This window comes from Notolepis coatsorum, assembly GCF_963971535.1.
Source record: "Notolepis coatsorum genome assembly, chromosome: 2".
Lineage (NCBI taxonomy): Eukaryota > Metazoa > Chordata > Actinopteri > Aulopiformes > Paralepididae > Notolepis > Notolepis coatsorum.
This window is the reverse complement of record NC_140166.1, coordinates 140,255,729-140,280,784: the sequence shown is the minus strand read 5'-3', so window position 1 is coordinate 140,280,784 and position 25,056 is coordinate 140,255,729. Positions and strand designations below refer to the sequence as shown.

General features: G+C 42.2%; 1 protein-coding gene across 1 annotated transcript in view; it reads left to right on the top strand.

Annotated features, from left to right (window-relative positions):
• ice1 (KIAA0947-like (H. sapiens)) overlaps positions 1–25,056 on the top strand; it is a 75,651-nt gene that overhangs the window by 9,540 nt on the left and 41,055 nt on the right. Inside the window, exons 2-5 of the mRNA XM_084308325.1 lie at positions 16,380–16,438; positions 21,046–21,139; positions 23,916–24,037; positions 24,129–24,166. Coding sequence (XP_084164451.1) covers positions 16,380–16,438; positions 21,046–21,139; positions 23,916–24,037; positions 24,129–24,166 — 313 coding nt within the window. The remainder of the gene's footprint in view (positions 1–16,379; positions 16,439–21,045; positions 21,140–23,915; positions 24,038–24,128; positions 24,167–25,056) is intronic.

The following is a 25,056-nucleotide window of genomic DNA, read 5'->3' as shown; positions in this document are numbered from 1 at the left end:
GGTTGTGTACTTATTTTTCTGTTAACTTATTATGGATTGAAAACTGAGCACAGTAACTGAACTCAATATTTTTAAGTTTGGGTAACTTATTATTATTTATTTTTGTACAGTTCTCCATTAGGCCTGTAGGTGGAGCTATGGTGTGTGCTGTGTCCAAAAATGAATGGGCAAATGTGAGTGAAATGGTCGCACTGTATGCAGCTGTTTGTCTGCATTGCACCCCCCCCCCCCCCCAACTCAGATTTAGGGTTGATACAACCATCATAATAATATTGTTAATAATAACAATAACAATAATGATGTAATAATGTAAGAATTATCATTAAAAAAACCTGATTATGAGAGAAAAAAAACGATGCATGGAATATTGTTGAGGCACACTAGTTACAACTATATTTCAAATAGGCACTCCATGTCAAAAAGGTTGCTGACCCCTGGTGTAAAGGAATGTGAATCACTACCCACTTTCAAAACCTCTCTCAAGGGACACCTACGGGAGACTGCAATTCAACACTGGCCCCTGTAAATATCCTAACCCAACCCCCTCCAATGTACAGTCATTTACCTAGTATGGTTTTGTCAATAGTCCAATGTACAATTTTGTTTGTTTGTACAGTGTCTCCTCCCCCCCCCCTCAATGTACAGTTTTGTGCTTGTTTATACAGTGTGCGCCCCCCCCCCCCCCCAACCACCTCCAATGTAAATTACCCGGTATGGTTGTCAATATCCCAATGTACCCAACCCCCCCCCCCACCCAACCTCCTCCAATGTACAGTTTCTACGTCAAATGTATATACTCCCTTTTCTTGACTCCTTCTGTATCACAAACAGTACTGTATTTGCAAATCTGGTATGTCATAAATGTATAGATGTAGCAGTACTGACTATCTGTATGTCATGTATGTCATATATGTCCTGATGAATTGAAAATGGGGGACCCTGATGTAAACAAGACGAAAGTCTTTCTCTGGTCTGCATCCCCTTAACAATTGTGTGTATTGAGCTGTACTGTATTGTACCCATTCTGCAATCTGTTAATAAAGTTTTCAATCAATCAATCAATCAATCACGTTCACCCTCCTGTAGTACAAAAAGACCGGAGAGACACATTAGCCATGGGAGTTAGAAGTCAAGGAGAGTCCCAGGGACCATGGCCAGGTGAAGCCAGCCCCCTCTTTCTTTTGTCAGGGTACATAGCCACTCTCCCCACGACCTCCCTCAGCGCCACCGGACACCGACACGCAAACCGCTTACCGGGGTTCGCACTCCCAACATCAGCACTATGCGTCCTGCAAGGCACAATAGAACACAACCCAGCATGTGAACCAACCACCCTGTCACATCCCAACTCCGACGAGACGCGGGCAGAACCTTTCATTAGCCTATTCACATGACACCAGCGTGTCCTCCTCCGCCGCCCGGGCGTATGCAACATATACTTAGTGGCAGACACCCTTCCTTTTACCACATAAGGTCCTGAGAACCGGGCAGCGAGCACAGTACTAGGCGTGGGCAGCACAATAAACACCTCATCCCCCGCCTCAAAATGCTGCGCTACCGCCAATTTGCAAAACTCACCACAGACAGAGTCACCCAACGCTAGACCTTGGTCTCGCTTCCGCTCCTGTACCCTAGGGACAGCACAAATAGAAGGAACATTGGGGTGATTATCAATCAATGAGTTAGTAAATGGAGCGTCTCCAACCTCCAACACAGGGACGACCTTACCCCCAGCGATATCATTCCCCATGACGAAATCCACGCCCTTTATGGGAAAACATGGGCGAACCGCGACCGGAAAGCAACCTGTGATCAGTACAGACTGTACATGCACCTTATGCAATGGCACGCGCACACACCCCATGTCAATACCTCTCACCAATTCACTCGACTGACAGGAGTCCACATCCAATGGTAATACATCAGCCAGGATGAACGATTGAGCGGCTCTTGTATCACAGAGTATTCTCACCTGCTGGTAGTCCCCAACTTTACCCGACAGGGACACATAACCATCAAACAAAAAGGGTTCAAAAGAGCTATGCTGGTCAGGACATGACACCGTACCAATCAACCTCACCCCTTTCGGGTCCTGGGCTGACTCCCTGGTCTCCTGTCGATCCCTTAGCGCATGACAGTCCTTCACAAAATGCCCTTCTTTTTTACAATAATGACACACCTTTTCAGACGGCGGTGAGTGAGGTCGGAATGGTCGCTCGTCACCTCCCCGAAACGGCGACCCCGACGGAGAAAACGCGCCCCCTCCTACATACACATCATTTCGTACAGAAATATATTTGTGGGTCATTGCTAACTCTCACACAAAACCGCAGCTTCCTGGAGGGTAGAAACCTTTCGCTCCTCCAAAAGCACAATCATGCGTTCGGGCACACATTTTTAAAATTGTTCAATGAGGATTAACTCGCTCAAAGCCTCGACCCCATCCACTTTACATGATTCACACCAACGAGTGAACATTGTCCGTTGTTCCTGGGAAAATGCCACATGTGTTTGCGAGGGAGCTTTACTTAGTGCTCTGAACCGTTGCCTATACGCTTCCGGCACCAGTTCATATACGCGCAAGACAGCACCCTTCACTTTCTCATATACCATGCTGTCCTCCTTATTGTAATCTGGAGCTCTCTATCCTTCTCCTTCCCCTCTTTTCTCTCCTCTCTGTCTCTCTCTCTTCTCTCCTCTCTGTCTCTCTCCTCTCTTCTCTCCTCTTTTCTCTCCAATCTGTCTCTCTCCTCCCTTCTCTCTTCCCTGTCACGCATAGCAGCTCTCTCCTCTGAAACAGAGGCACGTCCTGAGTGTACAGAATTATCACTGTCAATCTCCTCAGCCTTGGCACCGCTACCCCTCCGTTCCTGTATAGCACCACCTGTTCCCTCACTGGACTCACCAGACGCCTCGTCATGCGTGACGTCCTCCGAGTCATTTCCCCCGGCTATGGGCGAACTTAATATCTCCCTATCTACCAACCCAGCGAGCACAATTGCTTTCACCTCCTCTTTACTCTTTGAACTTTGGACCGTAATGCCATAATGCTTGGCGACCCCACACAATTCAGCTTCGTGCAGACATCAATCTGATCCCTCGTAGGATCCGCCACAAACAAATCCAAAGTAAAAGCCGTCCCAGCCATAGTCCCTACAGAATATGACTACACCACAAATAACCTACGCAAAATAACACAATAATAATAAACAAATCACAGGTGCCAAGAAAATAGCCCCTCACCTACTCCACAATATCCGTGCGTAACACATTTAATCATTACATTCCGCAGTATACAATTCAACCACTCTGATTTACTGCCCACATCTACCATTTACGAAAACAATAAATGCTGGTCTAACCATCTACCTAGGATCACCTACGTCACTCTAGCATACCCCAGCTAAACTACTCCCCTGCCGGGATGAGGCTACACATATCTTCAGTCGCTTACCGATTTCATTGCGCGCTCCACCGGAATTACGACGCGTGCCCCCCACCCGCTAGCCAAGTAGGCGATCCCCCTGTTACCTATGTGGCAGAAAAACAGATTCGTTCAAGAGTGTCACATACAACAATGGTTTACATCAATCAAACTGTGTAGCACGGACAATGGAACCACACTAACTTACCAATCAGAAAACGCTATCTTATCTTACCTGACATGCTTCAATCGACAAGTCACCCCGTTATTTTACCAACAAGGAACCATACAATTGCGCAAACTAACGAGCCCCCATGTCATGTACGAAGGTCTAAGAATAACAACGAGAGGGCGGCACATGAGCAAAAGCAGCCTCTCTCAGTAAATGTATTTAAATCAAGGTCCCAGGTATAGGTAAAAGAAGACACAACACAAGACGTTTTCCAAATAGTAAATTATATATTTATTGTGATAGGGATTTAAACCTCCACCATAATGCAAGAGAAAGGGGAAAAGGTAGGGGAGGACAAACAATACATACATGTAAACAAACAAACACTTAATAGCCAATACAACCACGTGCCCATCATAGGACACCACAGCTATGGGGTTTAATCCACACTCAATGCGATAAATGGCACCCAGCCACACAGTGTTGTCTCAGGTAACAGATAGGCGAGACGGCAGCCTCCTCACTCCACCCTGAAACGTGGCAGTGACTTCCATAAATGAGGGCCCCGTGTGTGTGTCATCTTCCAGATTATATCCACTCATCCAACTAACTGCCCACAGGTGTAATCAAGCAGGTGCAATCAGCTCAATCAGGAGGATGAGTGGTCTCTGGGAAAAAGAGAGAAGAAACAGAATTAAAGATGACACATCACACAACCAAGAACAACATAACCCATACTCATGATACTAATCTGATGTTCACATGGTCTTCCAAAATACAGTAATAATGATAATGACCAACCCACGTACGTCACAATCACCATGGTAACAGATCAGAACGTTTGAACCTGGTCCGGAGCAGGGTTAAGTTCAGTTAGCTGGATGAACCATGGCCACGCCCACGCAAAGAAATGCCAGCTCGCTTCCTGAAATATTTCTCACAGTCTAGATCCCATTATACCATTCTGAATTATGTTTTTGTGCTTCGTTTTCCTAGAGGGGGCTTTTGAAATGTATAATAATAGAACTAAATGCTGATAATAAATCATATTCAGCCTATAGATTTACTTTGTCCTAAATAAAATAATGCACGTCATATACGGCGCTCGGAGTTGTGATACACGCTGCATGTGGTTATTTTAATAACGGCGCATTGCAAATGTGAATCCCGCGGGGATATTTTTAATGAATGAAACCTGCCGTTTGGCTCTGATTAGTTTAATATATTCTCCGCTGTAGATTTGCTTAACGGAGCGCCCGGATTGTGTTTCATTCAAGCATAAAATTGTGTGTCTATGCGTGGATTGTGGTTTTTGTGGATTATGAATTACGAGGAATCTGAGGATTGTTGAATTGTATCATCACTCACACGTTATTGTGATATTGTAACTGGGATTAAAATGTCTGATGAGAATGAGATGCGCTGTTTGACGGATTTGAGCAATTGAATGAGCCGTTGACGTCACATTAATGCATTTGAGAATAAAGAGATAAAACTTCATTCAAAAGAAAAATATTTGAAACACGGGACTCTTGTATTGATGGATACACAATGGATATATCCCGTCTGGCACAGTGGTGCAACGGCTAGTGCTCACTCCTGTCAAGCAGACGACCCTAGTTCGAAACCCCGCGTTTCCAATATACTTTTTTTGGAATATAATATTAATGAATATACGCAAAAGTAGCCTAGTTTTAAGTTAAAATATTATAAATCTACATGCATTGAGGATGTCATTCTTTATATAGCTCTCAAAGTGCACCAAATTGAAGTATTTACATTGCAAAAAGAAGAAAATAAATTAGAAAAGACGGGGATTCGAACGCGGGTTGTCCGCGTGAAAGGCATAAGTACAAACCATCAGACCACGGTGCCAGACAAATAAAACATGCACCATACATCCATCAATGGATAAGAGAGCCGTATCCTTATTCTGAAATAGTTGAACTAATTATTTTCGCTAGCAAGATCTCATTTGATTATTCAATCCATAAACCTACTGCCAGCAGGCACATTTAAAGAAATATAATCTGATTGATTGGGGTAATGAGGGACTTAAAATTAGCCTATAGATTATGCATTTAACTTGTCGGCGAGGCTATTGAGCCGTACTGTATTGTACCCATTCTGCAATCTGTTAATAAAGTTTTAAATCAATCAATCAATCAATGCCGTTAGAAAATCAGGATTTCTGCGATCGACATCTGCTGTCTTTTCAGCTGAAGCGGCCGCTCGCAATTATCCTGAGTCTCAAGTCTGGTTCAAATGAACGAGACTGAATCAGCGTTCGAGGAACAGGAAAATCCCGGATTCAAACATCGGGTTAATTGAATCTGGATAATGGGACTCTTGATCGACTTAGTTGAACCAGGTACGGGGAATAGGGCCCTGGTGTTGTGATCGTGGTATTCACTGACCTTTGGGAAGTATTTTGACATGTACATGGGTACCTTGGTCGCGTAGTGTATCTTGTAGACCAGGCCCATTGCAAGTTGCTGTACTCAGTGAACCCTTTTTTTCCACTATAAACTACTAAAGCATTAAGGTTTCAAACTTTCAATTGTTTTCATTTTTTTTCTCAAAGAGAGAGAGGGAGAGAGAGAGAGAGAGAAGGGAGATTTTTTTTAATGAAGATTAGCATCTCTGCCTTCTCGCATGCGAGTTGGTTCCTTTGCTCGGTCATCACGTGTCCAGCAGCAGAAAACAAACGCTCAGAGTCAACGCTAGTGCAAGGCGCTGACAGAAATGTACGAGCAAGTTGGACACTTTTGTATCACAAACGGTACTGTATTTGCAAATCTGATATGTCATAAATGTATAGATGTAGCAGTACTGTCTATCTGTATGTCATGTATGTCATATAGGGCTGCAACGATTAGTCGACATAATCGACGATGTCGATTATAAAAAATCGTCGACGAGAAATTGTTGCGTCGATTAGTCATTAAAAAAAATAAAAAAAAATAAAAATAAACTTTATTTAATTTTTTTTTTTTTTTTTTTTTTTTGCACTACCTATCTTTGTGAGAGTGGCTTCTCAGGGTTCCAAACAACATCATAACATGCTGATCCCATAGCAAATTTTGGACATTGAAAACATTGTTCCCCTGCAGGAGATGATGATCAGACAGTAGACACACAATACATTACACACGCACTCCTCTCACTCACACACAGCGATCAGAGTAAGACACACACATACACACTCCTCTCACTCACACACAGCGATCAGAGTAAGACACACACACATACACACTCCTCTCACTCACACACAGCGATCAGAGTAAGACACACACACATTCACACTCCTCTCTCTCACACACAGCGATCAGAGTAAGACACACACACATTCACACTCCTCTCACTCACACACAGCGATCAGAGTAAGACACACACACATACACAAATTACACAGTACACACCTCTCACTCACACAGCGATCAGAGTAAGACACACACACAAATTACACAGTACACACACTCCTCTCACTCACACAGCGATCAGAGTAAGACACACACACATACACACACACACGGACTCCTCTCACACACAGCAAACAAAAGTTATTTAAAGTACACTTCCACTTTAATTTGTATTATTTAATTTATTTATCTTGTTATGAGTGATTGCTGTATTGTTCTTCAAAAACATTTTCATTTAAAGTGGCTTAAAGATCCAAATTCAAATGTTTCATGAGTCATTATTTTAATTTGCTATGGGATCATCATGTTATGATGTTGTTGTTTGGTCCTGACAAGAGTCTCAAAGTCTGGGGTGATGGTAGACAAGCAACTCTGAGGTCATGCTCAATGTCCAATCTGTTCCTCTGCTCTGTATTCAGCTGGACCAGAGCTGAGAAGCCACTTTCACAAAGATAGGTAATTAAAAAAAAAAAAAAAAAAAATCCTTTTTTTTGTTGTTGTTTACATTGGTTTTCGATTAGTCGACTAATCGAAAAAATTATCGGCAGATTAGTCGACTACCAAATTAGTCATTAGTTGCAGCCCTAATGTCATATATGTTATGATGAATTGAAAATGGGGGACCCTGATGTAAACAAGACGAAAGTCTTTCTCTGGTCTGCATCCCCTTAACAATTGTATGTATTGAGCTGTACTGTACTGTACCCATTCTGCAATCTGTTAATACACTTTTCAATCAATCAATCAATGGGCCAGGCACTCGTAATGGGACTGGCTGCTACTCCAGTATTCCAGCGGGCAACGGCTCATGGGAAGCGTGGGCTCCAACAGATAGGACTGCAGCTAACAGTAAAAACAAAAGCACAGGGGATCAATTACGATGACGTTCTACCGGTTCCATAACACAAGTTATACAGTGTTCATAAAACATTAAAATAAAATATACACTTACGTCCGCATCCACTCTGCTGTCGTTCTGTTGTTCAGTTGCAGCAGCATCTGTGTTTTCTTCCATGATTGCCTCAAACATTCCCAAGAGCGAGTTGTTGTTGTTCTCGTCTTCCCTGGTCCTCTTTGCCGGTGGCTCGTCTGACTGGGGGCCGGGGGTGTCTCTCTCGATATTGTGCTGTTCCCGCAGCATTTCTGTAGCTTGACGTTTTGATGCACTACTGACGCCATCTTTGTTTACATCCGCGCTGCTTCTGAAACTTACGTGGCTACGTCACAGCCAAGAAAGGGAGCGCTGGATTTGTGTAAAACGCCCTCTTCCTAAACCACACGCTATCAGTCGTACCACAGTACTGGCAAAAACGGGAGCCTACAGTAAAAACAAACGCCTTTCATCCCAATTCACCCGCACCGCATATTTTTTTACCAAAAAATATATTGTGTTATCGGAGCTATCAATAACGTTATCGGGTTTATCGGGATGACGTCATAATTATCGTGCATCCCTAATTATTATTGTAAATAACCCCATGAAAGGTTTATGATTTTTATGGGTAATTACCCGCTTCATATTTGTGATGTTACTGGTTTCAGGGTGTGCCTAAAGTGATCAATGTGTTGGGCCGTTTATAGAGATCTGACTGTCATGTTTATGTATATCCGGAACTTTTTTTTAATAAGAATTGAGAGGCCTACTACGGTATGTGTATATGTGACCTTTATTTTGAAAACCGTGTTGCGACGCAACCTTGTTTACATTTGTGCTTTTGACTTGATTTGTTCAGTTCAACTTAGCTCGAAGGAAAGACTAATCAAAAAGCTTTAATTGACCCGTATGAGGCTCTTACGGTAGGACTTTGATTGTTTATAGAAGTGGAATGTAATACTATGCAAAACGAGAAATAAACAGTGATTTTACCACCAGTAAGTTGCAAGCCACTTTCATACGGGGAACTAGGGCTGTCTTAAATACTTCGAAGCTTCGAAGCTTTGTTCGATGGCACGAGCTTCGAACATTAAAAGAAATAAAAAATTTGCCTCAAATCTTGCGCCTCCATTCCAATGAAACGAAAGTAAGCAGCGCCTCGAATCCACCTCTCTACAACAAGCACGTGGAGATTATCTGTGTTGAAAACAACAAGGACATGTGCAGCAGACATGTCGACGAAGAAGTCATCAGACGTGTGGTTACACTTTAAAATATGCAAAGACAATGCCTCTACAACAACTTTGTCAAATCACCTAAAAAAACGTAAGTATCGTTGTACACGACGGCGACGCCACACAAAACATTAATAAGGCTGTGCCTATGCTGCTATGACTAATGTGTTACCAAGTTGGCTAATTTAATTGTAATCATCTGCTCTTGTAGGTGCATTGTCTGATATAATTATAAATTATAAATTAAATATAATATAATTGTTTGCTTGATAGACGAAGGTTGCAACATAATTATGTAATGTCATGTCGTTGGCTGTGAGAGCAGCCCCACTGCACCCAGGCAGCGCAGCCGAGTGAAACCTTGTTGGCTGCGTCAGTCACGAAAGGGGCTACTTAATTAATTAATCCAATCCACTTTATTTATAGAGCACATTTAAAAACAAAAAGTTTACCAAACATAAGATAAAAAAAAATAATAATAATTATAATGAATATTTTATCTTTTTTTCATTCTTTTTTCCCCCCGAAACTTTGAATTAAAATCGAAGCTCGGCCCCGAAGCTTCGATTGCCTAAAAAAGCTTCGAAGGTCAGGCCTACGGGGAACCGTGACAATTATTAGTATTATCTTATTTGCATATTGTCTCATTATTAGATAGATAGATAGGTTGATACTTTATTGATCCCCAGAGGGAAATTTAAGTAGACAGTATTTAAGTATTGAAAAACGTCCTAATAGTGGGCGACTCACCTAATGCATGGCTGAACGTTAGCAGTAGGGCTGCAACGATTAGTCGACATAATCGACGATGTCGATTATAAAAAATCGTCGACGAGAAATTGTTGCGTCGATTAGTCATAAAAAAAAAAAAAAAAAAAAACTTTTTTTTTTTTTTTTTTTTTGTGCACTACCTATCTTTGTGAGAGTGGCTTCTCAGGGTTCCAGACAACATCATAACATGCTGATCCCATAGCAAATTTTGGACATTGAAAACATTGTTCCCCTGCAGGAGATGATGATCAGACTAGACACACAATACATTACACACGCACTCCTCTCACTCACACACAGCGATCAGAGTAAGACAGTCACATACACACTCCTCTCACTCACACACAGCGATCAGAGTAAGACACACACACATACACACTCCTCTCACTCACACACAGCGATCAGAGTAAGACACACACATTCACACTCCTCTCTCTCACACACAGCGATCAGAGTAAGACACACACACATTCACACTCCTCTCACTCACACACAGCGATCAGAGTAAGACACACACACACATACACAAATTACACAGTACACACCTCTCACTCACACAGCGATCAGAGTAAGACACACACACAAATTACACAGTACACACACTCCTCTCACTCACACAGCGATCAGAGTAAGACACACACACATACACACACACGGACTCCTCTCACACACAGCAAACAAAAGTTATTTAAAGTACACTTCCACTTTAATTTGTATTATTTAATTTATTTATCTTGTTATGAGTGATTGCTGTATTGTTCTTCAAATACATTTTCATTTAAAGTGGCTTAAAGATCCAAATTCAAATGTTTCATGAGTCATTATTTTAATTTGCTATGGGATCATCATGTTATGATGTTGTTGTTTGGTCCTGACAAGAGTCTCAAAGTCTGGGGTGATGGTAGACAAGCAACTCTGAGGTCATGCTCAATGTCCAATCTGTTCCTCTGCTCTGTCTTCAGCTGGACCAGAGCTGAGAAGCCACTTTCACAAAGATAGGTAATTAAAAAAAAAAAAAAAAAAAAAAAAAAAATCCTTTTTTTTTTTTTTTTTTTTTTGGTTTACATTGGTTTTCGATTAGTCGACTAATCGAAAAAATAATCGGCAGATTAGTCGACTACCAAATTAGTCATTAGTTGCAGCCCTAGTTAGCAGTGTGTCCCGGTCAGTGGTGCAGTCGTAATATGGGAACTGCCCAAACGCCTGCACATACATGTTCCCTCGGTTGCGCACAGAACAGATGATTATTATGCATAAATGTTTTAAATGTAATTGTAGTTACAAGTTCTTTAATTGAATTAACTTAAACTAGAAAAGTAAATACAAACTAAATTAACAATGTAACTTAGAGTTAGTTTACAGAAGGACAGTTTCCTTCAGAGACTGAAGCACAACTTAATGTCTCATCCTTCCAGTCGGGACCACAGATCAAGCAACCCCCCACCAATTGGTACAGGGCTTGTATTTTGGTTTGGCTCTTCTCGTTGTTATGCTATCGGTATCCTATTATTATGCAAAGTCTAGGTGATAAGTGCCGGCCGGGTCCTTGCCGCATGGCGCGACGAGTCCAGTGACAATTGTGCACATCCACATGTCGCACTGTACAGCCCTGGTTGTAGGCTAATGTTTTACTATTTTTTTATCCAATTTGTATGGATTAATTTAGGAGTGAAATGCGAATGAAGGGTTGAAATCACTACTTGCAAGGTTGCCCCCAAATATTATTTTCCACTCGCACGGGCCAAATTAAGGGGCAATTTGCGATAATCTCTTCGCAGTGTACAGCCCTGGCAAGGCTTCGTCCACATTGCAGCCGGCTTGTGGGAGGCATGGCCTAACAACGCTCGAGACAGGGGAGGGTAGAATTGGACGATACGAAATTGGGGAAGGGAGAAAAATAGAAAAATGGGGAGAAAAAGTAGATAAAAAAAAAAAAAAAAAACGGTATCGGTGGCAAATTTTCATATCGGTGCATCCCTATTTATTGCGCCATACAAACCGGAAATGGATCTAGGTGATCGGCGTCGAATAATTGGGATCTTTCTCCCAATCGAACGGTAAGGGGGCAGTAACGTTATTTTCAACCCGATTGTGCATTTCCTTGTTTGCAAACAGTCTGATCAATATATAAACCCATAGTAAATAAAGCCGTTAGTGACGATCAAGGAATTATAAACGACCCCGCCCCTTTCCTCCACGCATGATGAAGTAGAATGTATACTGATCATATACATTTGAATTTTTTAATATAGCGTGTATGGGAAAGAAACGCCAATCGATAATCTATATATGCTTCAGGGCCTATAACTCTCATTTTTGGAATTACAGCAGAAAAGATTAAAAACATACTTATATTCTCGAAGGTATTAACACAACAATGTATGAATATAACGTTCCCACATCCTGAACGATAGATAATCGATGTTGAATTGGCCATAGTAATGTCAATATAGCTATAATATTAAAAAGTTATAGCCCTGCAAAGAAGGTAAACATCTCCATAGGCTTTTAACAGTGGCAGAGAGTGGTATAAGATGGGCACAATGCCCGGCGCCCAATGTGTTAACAATTGTGTGTATTGAGCCGTACTGTATTGTACCCATTCTACAATCTATTAATAAAGTGTTTAATCAATCAATCAATCAAACTTGTTCAACCTCATGTCACATTGACTTACCTGGTGAATCTTCATAGTCCCGGGCACTGTATTCAGGGATGGAGGAATCAAATCCTGGGCCGAAATGATCTCATCCTCTGTTACCATGTATACAGCCTTACAGATGAGTGTGTTGCCAGTTGCTCATGCAGTGTGTTGGTGTCTGGGATGCTAGTTCCATAAGCAACAAGCCGGTCTGCTAGGTTCTTGAGTGCACCCCCTACCCCATCAGGTATCATCATACTAGCTAGTTTTGATTATCTGCTGCCATTTAATGATGAAACATGTGTCCAACTTCCTCCTCTAATGTTCTTGTAATGTTAGTTGATACGGATGATGATGATAGTGCTGCATGATGCCAATAAGAATTTGCATACAGGAATTAAGGACCCCCAACATTCTCGAAGACACTCTGACGTCGCGATTTCTACGATCAAATGTATGCGTTGAGATTGATTGATTGAAAACAGATTGCAGAATGGGTACAGTACAGTACGGCTCAATACATACAAGTGTTAAGGGGATGCAGACCAGAGAAAGACTTTCGTCTAGTTTACATCAGGGTCCCCCATTTTCACTTCATCATTATATGACATGTAATACAGATACAGTCTGAGCTCCGTTTTTATTACATATTTGATCACATTCTTGTTTATGTTGTTCATTTCATAACCTTTTCATATAATTTGTTTTGAAAATATTGAGGCCAACATGGCATTTCGAAAGCCTTTCTGGTGATTGTAAGTGCATAAATTAAGGAGTACACCACTTTATTCTTTTAAGTGTTGGTCCGCGCGCGTTACCCATCTGGGTGGCCCGCGGACCCATCTGGGCCTCTCTCGCCGGACATCTGGGCCTCTCTCGCGTACCAAAAGTTGTCCGCGCGCGCGGATCAAAACATGTCGGCGCGCGCGGACCAACTGGACCTCGGTGTCTGTATTCGACAAAACATGTCGGCGCGCGCGGACCAACTGGACCTCAGTGTCTGTATTCGACAGGCTTTTGTCCCAATCGGCGCACCAACTGGCCCTCTCTCGCGGACCAACTGGGTCGCGCAGGATAACTGGATAGGCGGTGTCTTGTATTAGTCAGGCTTTTGTCCCAAACGGCGCCTCATACAGGGGCACCCTTGCCATGAGATGCCTCTGAGAAGTTCCAGGTGACATATTCAAACCCTCTCATGAAAGGCCCTGTCGAGGCCGGATAGAACGCTGTCTTGTTGCGGTACTGGGAGGTGGGTCCATCTGAAATAAAATGGATGTGCTTCACTTCTGGATGTTCCTCCCGGATGGACTTGAGCACTGGATTAAGATGAGCACACGTTGCAACAGCATCATGCTGTAGGGACGCTGACAGAGAGGCAAAAGACTCCACACATCCCCCACTCAGGTATTTGACCCCAGTAGGGCTGTACCGAATGTCATTTTTTAACATTCGAAGCTTCGATTGAAGTATTCGAACGAAGCTTCGAATGTCTATAATTTTTTTTTACTGAATCCTCAATTTGAATAAAGTGATTAATCTGATTAAATTAGTATTTTTCTTTTATTAAATCAACTTTCTTTAATTAATTTCGTCAACATAAATAATCCAATAAGGGCACGGTTGGTATGAAAGTGATGGTGACGTCTTATAGTATAATATTAGTGTAGCCTAATCTTTAACTGCAACTGTGAAGAAAACCCCTATTGGTTTAAACGGATCTTAAAAAAAAAAAAAAAAAAATTTAAATGTAAAATTCGAATGTTGATTTAAAATTCGAATGTCAACATTATGATCGAAGCTTCGAAGCATTCGGTACAGCCCTAGACCCCAGTATGAAGCGTCACTTGCTGGTTCCCGCCACCAAAGTGGGTGTCTTCACTTCCCTGGTGTACTTACAGCTATAGTTAGTGTGGGTGACTATTGTAATCTATACTATTTATTAGTGTGGGTGACCACTGCCACACTATTGTAATCTATACTATTCTTTATTCTTTTCACACCACAGACGAGTGAGTGTAAGGTATCAAAATGACCGGTTTGGTCCAACTCGAGTTGCTATTACTTTTTGGAAAGTTTCACCGCACCGTTTGGCTGCAAATCGACTTTAAACGGGAACTTTTGGTCCATACGGAATGAATGGCAGAACATTCTAGAACATTTGTGATGTCACATTATGCTGTCATAATGGCACATTCTAGAACATTTGTGCTGTCACAGTATGATGTATAATAGAGGCATCACCCACACGTTCACAATTTCCCCGCGCGGAATACAATAGTGTGGTTCAGTCAACTCTATGACAAGCGGTTCAAAAGATACAAAAAGGGGGCGTGGCCTAATGATCAAGATTAATCCCCTGAAGCCTGAAGGGAAGGAGCTGAACCATGGGGGCGTGGTCAACATAGACCAATGAAAGAGGATATCCCTACTGATTATGATGTCATAATAGCACATTCTAGAACATTTGTGTTCTATATATAAAGCCATTTGAAATCCGCATTCACGGAATCGCGGAAGGAATCGCGGAATTGAGCAATACAAACGCAATCAACTGTAAACGTGGAATATTGCAGAATTTGCCCTAATCTGGACTGAAATTCCGTGTTCGGGAGGAGATGGAACGTTTGGTGCAACGCGAACATGACCGGGGACGCTACAGCGGGTTACACACAACACGCAGCAATTTCCAAGCGTCTAGCTGCTTCGGTGTTAATGTTAACGTCGGAAGAAATTCCACACTAAGCCCTAAATTTAGAGCAGCGCAGTATCCCAATGACTTGTATATGACCGGCGATAAGGTGTTTTGCAAATTCTGTCAACATGCCGTGGACTGGACTCGCAAAACACGTGCGAAGATCACTCTCCAAAAGCCATGTCAGAAACACGGGAAAACACTGTGCTTCAAAACAGAGTAGGGTATATCTGCAGTGCCACAGCCCCATACACACCAGCTCTCTAACGATGATCCCTGGTGATACAATAGATACAGCTAGAGGGCGAGGCTAATCACTGACACTATTGTGATTAAATAGCTATGTAACGTTGCAGTACATAAAGTACACAGGACTAGAAATGATAGCTTCTTGCTAAATCTGGTGCACCCATCTATTTGTTTAATGCAAATTATTGTCAGTACACACTGTCCTTTATAAACTAAACTAAAGGTGCCTAAATTATGCATTACTATATTTCATCACAATAGAATAGATATAGCTAGGCTACTTGCATTGTGATAATGTCAGTAGTAGCTAGCTGTCTGAATCAGAGCAATCCGCCAATATGGTATTTAGACACTAAAACACATTGATACTAACTCCTCTTACTATAATACAATGCTAGAGACTGAAAAATGACATTTATAACGCATGTCACCTTTAAGCACAAAATGTACTAAAATATTAAAATAATTAATTGTTATGAGTAAACAACTCATTGTACAAAGAGCACATTTTTATCTTTAATATTATGTTTTGTTTACTTGAATAAATGCTAACCTTTATTTAGAAAAGATCACGGCCATGGTAAATCATTGATTTCATGAGAATGACCCAGGTAGGGTAAGAATAGTGCAGGTAAAGTACAATTTGTGTCAGTTAAAACGTTTTGTTGTTTCACTGACTTTAATACTTCGCACAATCTATCGTTTGAAAAGACTATTTTTGAGAGTAATCTTTTTTACTCCAATCTAGCTCAACGTACATTACTTGCTTGCTGGCTGGCTGGTATTTGTTAGGCTTTGTTTTGGTGTCAACGTTACTACTACAACGTCACCGCTACATCCCACCTTTTATTTTATTTTATTTACGGTTGTGTCAATTCCATCTCGTATCTTTCTTCCAGAGCCTAAACGAGTATGTGACCGCCCTCCTGACACTCAAACAGAATATCGTCGACTCAAAGTAAGTGACCTAAGTTAAGTTAGTGTATACAACGTAATAGATGTGTAGAACGCCCATTTGTCCCCCATGTTGGAAGGAAACTGTTGCTTGATTGTTTGAGTTGATTGATTGAAAATGTTATGTTTACTTTATTTTATTTATTTTTCCCCTTTTTTTCCCGTCTGTATTGTCATTTTTACTGTACTGTACTGTCATTGTATTGCTGTTGGCAATAAAATGAAAAAAAAAAAAATATTATCAACAGATTGCAGAATGGGGTACAATACAGTACAGCTCAATACACACAATTGTTAACACATTCGGGGCCATTTGGGGCCGTCTAATATCACTCTAGACGGCCAGCATTTCAAAACAGACTTGCATAGTTCGTGAGGCTGTTTGTAGAGCTAAATCTATACTTTATAGTATTGCTATCTGTCCATGCTCATTGTCAATTGAGACCATAAACCGTCCCTTCAAAATGGCTTAAAGAAATAATTTTTTCATCAATACGTTCTCATTTTATAGCGTCTTGAATATAAGCGTTATATGGGATTTGGGCTGGTATATTTCCTGGAAGGCGAGATATAAGGCGCTAAGCTAGTAACGTTAAATCCAATGGCATTTCGGCTATAGAGAAGCTAGAGTTAAAAATCAAACTGCATATGATCGATATGATGATCCATCATGAATGCATGAAAGGGGGGGGGGGGGCGGGGAACGTCGTTTCTGATTATTGATTACCAATAACGGCATTAGCCTCAGTAGCCTCATTCGCTGACCGGGTGGATGGCTATCAAAGCAAGGCCCGACCAAGCTGAAATTGACGTAAAATCGATCTTACCTGTGACCGGTTGGACTGCAAAAAGGATTTCCCAGTTATCGATCGCCATCTGGTAGATCGATATGTCCATTGGCTGATCATATATTCCTTTACTGCACACTGAAATCCGCGTCCCAAAACGTATTCCGTGCTACATGCTACAGGCATAGCTTCAGGTTAGCAGAAAACTACATTGAAGATCCAGAAAAAACAAGACAACTTCTGCCACAGGGAACACTGCATTATCGAGACAGCGGCCCTACGAGGATCTGGCCGGTAATGCACTTTTTCGAATTCAAAGAGTAGGGTACTTCTGCAGTGCCGCTCGGTGACATTGAGTAGGTTATTAAAATGGAATAAAAGCCAAAACACGGACCCTTTAGGCATGGCACCGAAACACGGACATCTCCGTGGCTGGGCGCCAATGTGTTAAGGGGATGCAGACCAGAGAAAGACTTTCGTCTTGTTTACATCAGGGTCCCCCATTTTCAATTCATCATAACATATATGACATACCAGATTTACAAATACAGTACTGTTTTTGATACAAGAAGAGTAAAAAAGAGAGTATATACATTTGACGAAGAAACTGTACATTGGAGGAGGTTGGTAGGTAGGAGGTTGGTAGGAGGGGTGGGGGGGGGTTGGGTAGGTGGGGTGGGGGGGAACTGTACATTGGAGGTGGTGGGGGGGGGTTGGGTAGGAGTGGTGGTGGGGGGGGGGGTAACTGTACATTGGATTATCGACTAAACCTTACTTGGTCCCAAGAAGAGGGTCTCGTGTATTATTGGGTTCGGACATTTACTGTACATTGGAGGGGCTTGCGTTAGGACATTTACAGGGGCCAGTTACGAATTGCAGTCTCTCGTAGGTGCTCCTTAACACATCTTGCGCCATTCACGTCGTACGAATATTAGCATAGTTTTGAGGGGACTGAAGGAATGAGTCAGCGTTAATAGTTTTAAATGCAAATAATTTATTGAAACACTCGGGACACACACACACACTGTTTCAACTCACCACCCCTGCATCATATTGTAGTCTAGTCTGTCTTCAAACTTCCACTCCTCTCGAAACTTTTTTATATTTGAATATCAACATTATCTGTCCATCCTCAGTAATCCTCAGTTTACTATAATATACTCCTGTCCTGAATCCCGACTAGTGACTTCATCGTCTTTCCAAACGCACGCACACACACAGGGAAAGGGAGCGTGCCCCCCCCCCCCCCATTTCCCTTTCCCCAGTCCACACTGTCTGCTGTTCTCTATGGCTCTACCTCTGATCAGGATTAGCTTGTTAGCTTACGCTAACGTAACGTTCATTTCGGGCGATGTGGGCATAAAGGAATGGCGATGATGCAACGCATGTTAGATGCATTTGACCCGTTGTGAGAAAAAAAAACACCACAGACTTATTTCGGCTCGCAAAATAGGCGCACTGCTGTGTAGGGATGGGAATTGATACGATTTTATCGATACGATTCCATTATCGATTCTGCTTAGCGATCCGATTCTTTATCGATTCCCTTATCGATTCCTGATAATTTATCATTTAAATAAATAAATTGGAAATGCAACAGAACTAAGCTGGTTAGAATAACAACATGCAACTTGACATTTCTGATTGTCATTTATTGTTGGGCCCCCATGTGAGAAAAATACAAAAACTGTAACTAACTATACACTTCTATACACTTAAATAAAATAATGTATTTGAGATTCTCTTAAACTAATTTATTTATTTATTTTAATTTTCTTTATAATTTTTTTTATTCTTAAACTAATTTAATCTATTGAATAACGACCTGTTCAATGCAACTACAGTTCAATATCTTAAACTCATTTAATCTATATTGAACTGTAGTTGCATTCAACTGGTCGTTATTCCAGTTATTCATGTTAAAACAAGAAGTTATAACGTGATACGGATATTTTTTTTCTGTTTCTTGTGTGGCAGCAATACGCTTCCGTACATTTGTGTGTCATTAATGGATCTTGTGTCTTAGTGGAACTGTAATCATATTTGAAATGATACATAAATTATGCATAGCTGTCAACATTGGGATTTGAAAAAACTATATATAAAAAAAAAAAATAATCGCGATTTACCCCGTGGCTACAACAACACACTGTGAGTCACTGTGTGTTGTTGTAGCCACCGGGTAAATCGCGATTTTTTATTAGTTTGTCATGACAAACCAATTACATAATCCAACATATGTGTAAAGGCACAACATATTCCAGTTAACGGTATATTCTTTTAATGATTCGTTACGGCGCAATCAATACTTCCATGCGTTCGGGACCTCCATGTTTTGGGGGTATTCATCAGAAAAATCTGATCCGGGATTCGGCTCCCATCAGTCGGGCAATAACTGCAGGTTTTCAGCCTCTCTCCTCTCTCCTGGAGCTTAAGGGGGAGCTTAGTATTCCTGCCTCTGAGGAGCTTGTCGCGGCTCATGCGCATGCGCACGCTCGGCCAATCAGAGCAATTCAGAGCAACGCGGAAGCGCATGTTGGTTGCCTAAAGTGTTCACACGGCCCGATCCCCGGGTCGGTAGTTGGCTGTAATGCCCCAATCAGATGGCCGACCGCCGTAAAACCCCAATAAGAAGAAGAAGAAGCTTCTCTGCCTTTTGTAGGTAGGTAGTTGTAGAATGTAATAAATTTCGCGCTAAACCACTCCTTTATCCGGTCGCTGTTCTTCTTCGGGTCGCAACCGTTTTCCGTTCTGACTTCCTGTGCTAACGTTCTAATCTACACTGCTGCCACAAAATGGGCGCTCCAGTAGCACACCATGTACCGCGCTGCGTCGCGGATCGGCCGACCCGAGTTCGATTCCCGGACCCGCCGTTATTTGCCGAATGTCTTCCCCTGCTCTCGCTCCCGTTTCACCCTCACGGTATCTGTCGGTCATGTCTGACCAGGAAAAAGCGATAAACGCTAAAAAAAAAAATCTTAATTTTTTTTTAAAGACGCACAAATATTTTAACGGGATGACGGCGGGAAGGAAGGTTGAAATACAGTACAATCCCGGGAAAAACAGGATGGTTGACATGACAGGCATGCATATGTTTTGCTACCACTGCACAGCAATCAGGCATTTTATTTCAAAAGTGGTTATTTACCATTTACCAATGGTTACAGGCAACCGTTTTTGGAAGAGGGACAACTACACACACATTCCATGCAAGGCCTCTCAATCGTTTTTATTGATAATTATAACTGTGTGAATGTACATCATTTGATGGTTATATTGTATTGTGTCTTTTGTCTGCACCCCAGGAAGAATAGTTTGTTTATAAGGAAAAGGGCTAATGGGGATCCTAAATAAATATAAACATTATGTTAATGGTTGGCCCCAGATCATTCAAGTGATGAATTCAATTAGAATCAATCAGAATATACATTTTCTAATTGTAATGAAGTGTTTTGGGTTTGGTTTGATAAAAAAAGAAAATCCTATCATATGCCTCAGTTCACATAGAAATAAGGTCTCCAGTTAAATTCAGAGGATAACTTCTCTGGATTACCTTTTTATCATAGAACGTATACAAATACTGCCCTTTGTGTAATCTGTGATAAACAGCCTAGGCCTGTATCTGTATAACCAATAGATACCAGGGTCACTTGATGAAGACTTTACAATTAGGAACTGGTGGCATGCAAATCATCTTTCCCAAAGTCACGCCCTCTTTCTTGATCTTCCAATCACAACTGTGGTCAATTCATGTTCCCACGTGTGGTCCCTTATTATTGTCCAAATGACTAACCCGTCCCTGTGTTCTGCTCACTGCAAACAGCAGGCTTCATGGACAAGTAGAAGAGCTACAGGCCAAACTGGTTTCTGTAGCGAAAAGGAATGCAGAGTACGATGCAGAGCTGCAGGAAAAAGAGGTATGTCTTTATATTAAAATCAAATCAAATCAAATTTATTTGTAAGGCCCGACAACACACGTTAATGTCCCCATGGGCCATACACGTCTTCTTTAAACAAGTCCAGAAGAAACATCGCAATAAGTCAAGAACAAAACAAGAACACTATAAGGTCCAACATTTTTTAAATAAATGCAAAATAAATGCAACACTCCCAGACATACCCCACGCGAAGGTAAGGAAAAACTCACAAAAACCTAGCAATAGGAAAAAATGCACCACAGGCAATGTGGAGGAGAGAAACCTTAGAAGGGACGTTCAAGGGGGGATCTCCCTTCTTAGATGTCGGTGATGGTAGTGTTGCAGACTAACAGTTGGTAAGCATGCACTCATGTGTGTGGTGAAACACAGATGAGTGCATGCGATAGCAACTGAACATTTTGAAAAATGTAAGATAAGAGCTGATAGCGATAGCAACTGAACATTTTGAAAGATTAAAGATAGAGCTGATAGTGGATCTATTTGAGGCACAGGGGTGGCGCAAAGAGGGTCGCGTCCTCCCGGTCTTAATCACGGGACGTCCAACACTCCGGTCATCACTACGAGACAGCCGGAGACAGGGAGACAGGGGGGCACGCAGAGAGGGTCGCATCCTCCCGGTCTTCATCACGGGACGTCCAACACTCTGGTCATCACTCCGGGACAGCCACTCACAGGGAGACGGGACAGGCGTTAGACAGCTCGCGTGATTGTAATGGGCGGACATAGCAATAGATACAAGTGGTAAGCATATATGTGAATAGAATAGATATATGAAGTAAGCATATTATGTGAATAGAATAGAAGTACTTAACCCAGCAATGAAACCACGTTGACAGACCATGGACAGAAGATGGTAAAAAGCTGATCCATGGCCTCGGTGGTGCACGTAGAACAGTCACTGCAATCTTGGCCAAGACTCCGAGACATCCACCACCTTGGTCAGCACTACGAAACAAGCACTCAGAGAGATGGGGGGGGGGTTAGAGAGTTCCCATGTTTGTAGTGGGCGGAGATGGAGCAATAAATACATGTAGTGAGCATATGCATACATGGTGACCGTAGAATCATAGTATAAGAAAATTGTGAAATAGAGTAATGAAAATTCGAATGAAAAGCTTTTTTTAAAGGTATGAATCTGTAATTACTTTAGGGATGCACTGATCCGATATTGATATCGGCCCCGATATGACTAAAATAGCTGGATCGGGCGTGTTGAAGTGTCCTTGAGCAAAGACACTTAACCCCTAACGGCTCCTGATGAGCAGGTCGCGTGTGGCCTTTTTACAACGCATCCGCGTTTCCGGCGCTCTGATTGGCCAGGTCATGTGACATGTGCGCCCAATAGCATTGCCCATTTCCGCGTCGAAAAGCCTGCAAACTACCTGCCGTTCTATCGCCATGCTCTAAGACAAACTCTAACCATAACCAACTTCGAAAGAGTGCCTAAGCTTAACCGGCGAAAGAACTTGCCGTCACGTTCTAAGACAAACTCTAACCTTGACCAACTTCGAAGAGTGCCTAAGCTTAACCAGTGTAGAAACTTGCTGTCCCACGATTGGCGCTCATGTCACATGACCTGGCCAATCAGCGCAAAACGGGAACCCGGAAACGCGGATGCGTTGTAAATAGAGCTGCCGCGGTATTGATATTTTCCTTACCGCACGAATTTGCGCAATATTTCCTACCGCCGCGGTAATTACCGCACAGTGCGCACAAAAAAAAAAAAAGTTTGAATGCATTTTTTTTTTTTAGTAGTCTACTCTTATAGCCTGCCTCTAGTCTAATGGCGCTTTTCCACTGCATATTACCTACTCGACTCGACCCGCTTTAGGCACCTGGTACTTCGTTCCTTTTCCACTGCAGCCAGGTACTACTCCGTTTGGGGAATGGGGATGCAGGCGGGGCCGCCGCCGCTCGCTTGTGTACACTGAAAGCTCCGTGGGCATAGATGTCCGAGGGCTTGCAGCAAGCCAGAGTTTAACACAGTTTCAATCAATCAATCAATAACAACATTAACCAGACTCTCGTTGCGTCTATTCTGCCAAAGCTAACGTTACCTCTCATTGTGTATTCTACCAAGCAAACCCGGGTTTAACGTTGTTACCTCTCGTGTATATCGGCTGACTGTAGTATTAGGCTAATCACAACAACAAACTTAACACATCAGCGATCTTGTTGTGACACTAAACTCTCCGCTCGGTGGTAAATTGGGTTGATGTCGGTTTTGTTTCATCAATAAATAAGGCAGAATACACAGTGAATCCATTATTTTTTGTTTATTGCACTTGGTTCTGTCGCAAACAAATCCTGAATGAAATGCATCCTTAGCGAGGCAGTAAAGATGGCGGCGCGGCGTTCTGTTTTCGTTCAGAGGCTACAAAGTGTGACGCGTCGAGTAGGGGGTATCTGCAGAGCCGCAGAGCCAGGCTGGACCAATAGGGTCGCTTGGAACCGAGTAGGGTATATCTGCAGAGCCGCAAGCCAACTTTATTATTATGATAAAAAACAGCTGGTGACGCGGTATTCAGCCTAACTCTGCGGTGAGCGTGATGCAACAGCGATACCGCGGTAATGCGGTTATCGCGGCAGCTCTAGTTGTAAAAAGGCTTCAAGCGAGCAGGTCGGCACCTTGCGTGGTCTCCTCTGCCGTCGGTGAGTGAACGGGTCAAATGTGAGGAACAAATTGTAAAGCGCTTTGGATTATAAAAGCTGTTATATTAAAATGCACCATTTACCATGACTGTTTGTGGTTCAGAGCTCTCTGAAGGCCTCTGAGCACCTGTCTGAAGAGCTGGCGAGGCTGAAGGAGGAGAACAGCAGGACGACAGCACTGTCTGAAGAGCAGGCGAGGCTGACGGAGGAGAGGACGGCGGCACTGTAAGGGACTCTTCACATCCTGATTAAACACCGTTATCGGTACATCGAGTTACGTCCAATTCACAACGTTAACTTGTTTCTCCCTCCTTAGGAAAAAGGATCTCGAGGACCAGCTGAAGGATTTCGAAGGTATTTTGCGTTCGTTATTGCAGCTTGCTCAAAACCTAGGAGATGTCCGATATTATCGGCCGATATTGGCATTAAAATGTTAAAAAAAGTTTACATTTATTTAACCAGGCAAGCAAGTAAGAACAAATTCTTATTTTATTTATTGTCAAAAGTATGCATAATGTTGTGTTAATTCCACGGCAAGAGATATGTAATGTTAATTACCTGAAATTATTCCGTTTTTTTGGGGGGGAAACCCAGCATATATCGGTATCGGTTGATATCGGTATCGGAAATTAAGAGTTGGACAATATCGGTATATTGGATATCGGTAAAAAAGCCAATATCGAACATCCCTACTCAAAACTTAGCGAATATACTCCGATATACGCACAAAGTCGAGCACAAGTTCAAATTGATAAATCCCACACTTTGCTTAGAAATGATTGTACGCACGGGTTACGCACATATCTGTGCGTACGCCACGTTGATAAATGAGGGCCCTGGTTTATTTTCTTTATCTAAATAAATTAGTACTACTGAGTAATAGTGCTAATCAGATGTTATACCCAGTTTAATCTCCTGTACATTGTATATTACTATTGCACTTTACTGTTACATTTGCACACTTTTTGTTGTACTGTACTTGTGCTGTATGATGATGACAATACATCTAACCTAATATTCACTCACTTCCACTTCCTGCCCATAACCCCTTTACTCACACCTGTCTGCTGGCTGTAGTGGACTCAATCACTAAGGGGGCTTTCTCACTGCCAATATATCCATTTATTTTCTATATATATATATATCTCTGAAGGGCGGCTAGGTGGTGTAGTGGGCAAGGCACTCGCCACCAGTGTGGAGACGCTAGGATTCGCGTGTTCGAATCCAGCTCTCCACATTGTTTT